Below are 3,452 nucleotides of genomic sequence, written 5' to 3'. Positions count from 1 at the left end.
TTATTTATGATGACAGGGCCTTGTTGGTAGAGGCCTGAGTCCTGTTGGTAGAGGCTTGAGCTCAACAGGGGGCGCTTTGGACTCATCCCAATCCGCATTGAAGCTGTCATGCTCGGTTGCAGCCCCCTTGGTGTTGATCTGCTCACACGGCTCAGCCTTCTCCTCAGCTTGTGAACCCACGGCCATGCATCCCTGAGCTGGTCCCTGACTTGTATTTGAACCTCTGATATCTAGAACCTCAAGGTCGTTTGCTCCTAGCTCCAAAAACCTTGTTTCTGAATCAAGTTCTTTGGGCTGATCCAAAAACAGCTTGTAGGCTTCACTCTCTTCAGCCAAATACCCATGTTCACCTTGTTCCTTTTTCAAGACAACTTGGAGAGGATCCTCTGTGTTCAATTCCTCAAGAAGCTCATCAGCTAGCTCCTCCATTGTTTCAATGTAAAAGATTTGTCCACCAAGTGTTGGCTTCTTCATCATTTCTTTTACATCAAACTTCATGGTCTCTGATCCAATGTGAAGCTCAATCATTCCACCTCTAACATCAAATATTGCACCAGCTGTAGCTAAGAAAGGCCTTCCTAAGATGAGAGGATCAACAGGTTCCTCATCCATCTCGAAGACAATAAAATCGGTTGGTATCTCAATCTCACTAACTTTAAGAGGAAAATCTTCAAGTAATCCAATAGGTAGCCTTACTGACCTATCAGCGAGCAGTAGAGAGATCCTTGCTGGCTTGTAACTGTTGTATCCCAGCCTCTTTGCAATAGAATAAGGCATCAAGCTTACAGAATCTCCCAAATTACACAAACAGCTATCAAACTTCAAAGGACCTATGGTGCATGGTAGTGTAAAGCTCCCTGGATCTGATAGCTTCCTAGGGATAGTCTTCCTTTGAATAATAGCACTACACTCATGACTCAGAATAACCATTCCTTGTAACTTCTTGGTCTTGTTCAAAATGGCATCTTTTAAGAACTTCCCAGGCTGTGGAACCATAAGAAATGCCTCAATGATGGGCATAGTCATCTTAATGTTCTCTAGGTGCTTCTCAAAGATTGCTCTTGCCTTATCTGGGATCTGCTTCTTAAACCTCCCTGGAAATGGAAGTTTAGGCTGATAAGGTGGTGGTGGAACATAGGGTTTCTCAGGCACCATCTCTTGTTCCACCTCTTTGGTCACATTACCCTTGGTAATCTCCTTTTCTTTCTCACTCTTTTGAGCTGCCTCCCCACTAACTTGCTCATTGTCCTCAATGAGCACTTGTCTAGGCTCTCTCTCTGGTAACTCTTTTCCACTTCTAAGAGTTATAGCATTGCAATACTCTTTGGGATTAGGCTCAGGTTTACCAGGTAAAGTGCCTTGTTTTCTTGAGGTGGGGGCTTGATTCTTCCTTAAATCCTTGATCTCTTGTTGCATTGCAGCATACTTTGAACCCCCAATTCTGAAAAACCACACTCAACCCGCTTCTGATCATGTAGAAGCTGTTGCAACACTCCACACAACTCAGGCCCCATTTGTTGACCTTGAACTGGCGTCTGCTGACCCAACTGATGATGAACCAACGGCTGCTGACTGAAACCCGGCAGATACTTCGGTTGCTGAGGCTGACTAGTGAAGTTGTTACTCTGAATCGGTTGCTGTTGCTGTCCATAGGTCTGTTGCTAACAAACTGTTGCTTAGGTTTAAAGTTCCCTTGATAGTTGTTTTTGGGAACAAAATTCTGCTGATCTTGTAGTTGAGGATAAACTTGATCTTGAGGGTTAGCTACATTGGGGTTTCTGTAAGAGAGGTTCTGATTTGAGTTGAAGTTGTTGAACCTCTGATACCTATTCTGATTCCCAATGTAGTTGATCTCTTCTTGAGTGAGGCCATCTTCATTGACATTTTCAAAGCTTGGACCTTGATCATCAAACTCGCCTACAAAGTGTAATGGCTTTTGTGTTGCCACTAGAACTTTGTCAAGCTTTTTCTGAAGCTCTCTAATGTCCTTCTCCATCCTCAGCTCTTTGCTGGATCCCTCACTTCTATTCGCCCTGTCAAAGTCTTCCCCATAAGTGTCATCACTCATGGCCAAGTTTTCCACTAGTTCCAATGCTGCATTGATCTCTTTACCCAAAACATTTTCATTGGAGGCTGTGTCTAACTGGTTTCTGATCTTGGAAGTGCTCCTCTATACAATGTACTCAGAAGTGATGCCTCAGAAAAAACATGATGAGGACACTGATTGGTGTAGCTTCTAAACCGTTCCCAAGCTTCTCCAAAGCTTTCGTTATTGTGTTGTGTAAAGCTTGAGATCTGGTTCCTCAGCTTGACAGTTCTTGAGGTAGAGAAGAACTTAGATAAGAAGGCAAGCTTGCACTGCTCCCAAGTTTGTATTGTTCCCCTTGGAAGATTCTTTCCCCATTGGTATGCCTTGTCTCCTAAGCTGAATGGGAACAACCTGAGCTTGAAACTGTCTTCTGATACACCATTGATCTTAGTTAGATCACACACCCTGTCAAATTGATCCAAATGCTCCAAAGAATCCTCCATTGGTAACCTATGGAACTTAGAGTTCTGCACCATATTGAGCAAGGAAGCTTTCACTTCAAAGTTATTATTCTGAACCGGTGGTGCTTGAATTCCTGCTCGGTGCTGGTGTGCATTTTCTCTATCATTCTCACCAACAAAGACCTGTGGAGGTTGCCTTTGAGCATGTGGCTGAGGCTGAGGAATGTTTTGAGCCTGTTGCTCATTGCGGTTAGCTTGTTGTTGGTTCTGCTGTGCTTGGCGCCCATTCCTCTGCGCCATGTTCTGATTGACAAAAGCTTGTTGCTCGTTCCTCTGAGTCTATGCCTGATTTAAGTGAGCCTGATGCTCAGATTCTTGAGCCTGTTGCTCAATCCTGTGCGCTTGTTTATCCATTCCCAACTGTTTCAGATGAGCAGCCCTTTCTCTAGCTCTCCTTTCAAGCAATTTTATGTTGTTGTTGTAAGGAAGAGGAGGCTCTGAACTTCTGGAGCGTGTTCTCATACACCTGATCACTCAAAGACAAATCTTAAGAACTGATCAGTAAGACAAAAAATAAGAGCTTGATCTCAAGAACTAAACAATAACTAATGCTAAATCCCCACATGTTGGCAACGGCGCCAATTGATAACTAAGGTTTTTAAGCCTTTAGATGGGGTTATCAATCCCTTGTCTTTGTAATACAAAGGTATCAATCCATCTTGTGGGTTCTAGACACTAGTTTATATGCAAAGGTACTTAATTAAAGCAAGACAAGTGAGATTTTGGTTCTAAACTAGTAACAAGAAAAGCAAATGAACTGAAACAGGATTTAAACAAGATTAAGATGCAACTAAACAAACAAAGCAAGACAAGCGATTATATATGAATATGATATGATGATGCATAGGCCTTAGACAGGATATTAAATTAGGGTGCTTTAACACTAGACTATAAAGCTAATG

General features: G+C 42.7%; 1 protein-coding gene and 1 non-coding gene across 2 annotated transcripts; one reads left to right on the top strand and one right to left on the bottom strand.

Moving 5' to 3' along the window:
• Positions 1 to 2,790, bottom strand: LOC112084505. Its single transcript, XM_024153655.1, has 3 exons — positions 2,494 to 2,790; positions 1,827 to 2,170; positions 1 to 1,441 (listed from the first exon to the last, which is right to left on the bottom strand). Exons 1-3 carry the CDS (start codon positions 2,788 to 2,790, stop codon positions 1 to 3), a joined length of 2,082 nt encoding a protein of 693 aa, XP_024009423.1.
• On the top strand, positions 2,204 to 2,310 carry LOC112084774. Its single transcript, XR_002898434.1, has one exon. It is a non-coding gene; the product is annotated as a small nucleolar RNA R71 (small nucleolar RNA).
• Positions 2,791 to 3,452: the final 662 nt, after the last annotated feature.

Source organism: Eutrema salsugineum, unplaced genomic scaffold (genome assembly GCF_000478725.1).
Source record: "Eutrema salsugineum unplaced genomic scaffold, Eutsalg1_0 scaffold_4, whole genome shotgun sequence".
Classification (NCBI taxonomy): Eukaryota; Viridiplantae; Streptophyta; class Magnoliopsida; order Brassicales; family Brassicaceae; genus Eutrema; species Eutrema salsugineum.
Note: the sequence above shows the minus strand (reverse complement) of the source record. Positions and strands in the feature narration are given on the sequence as shown.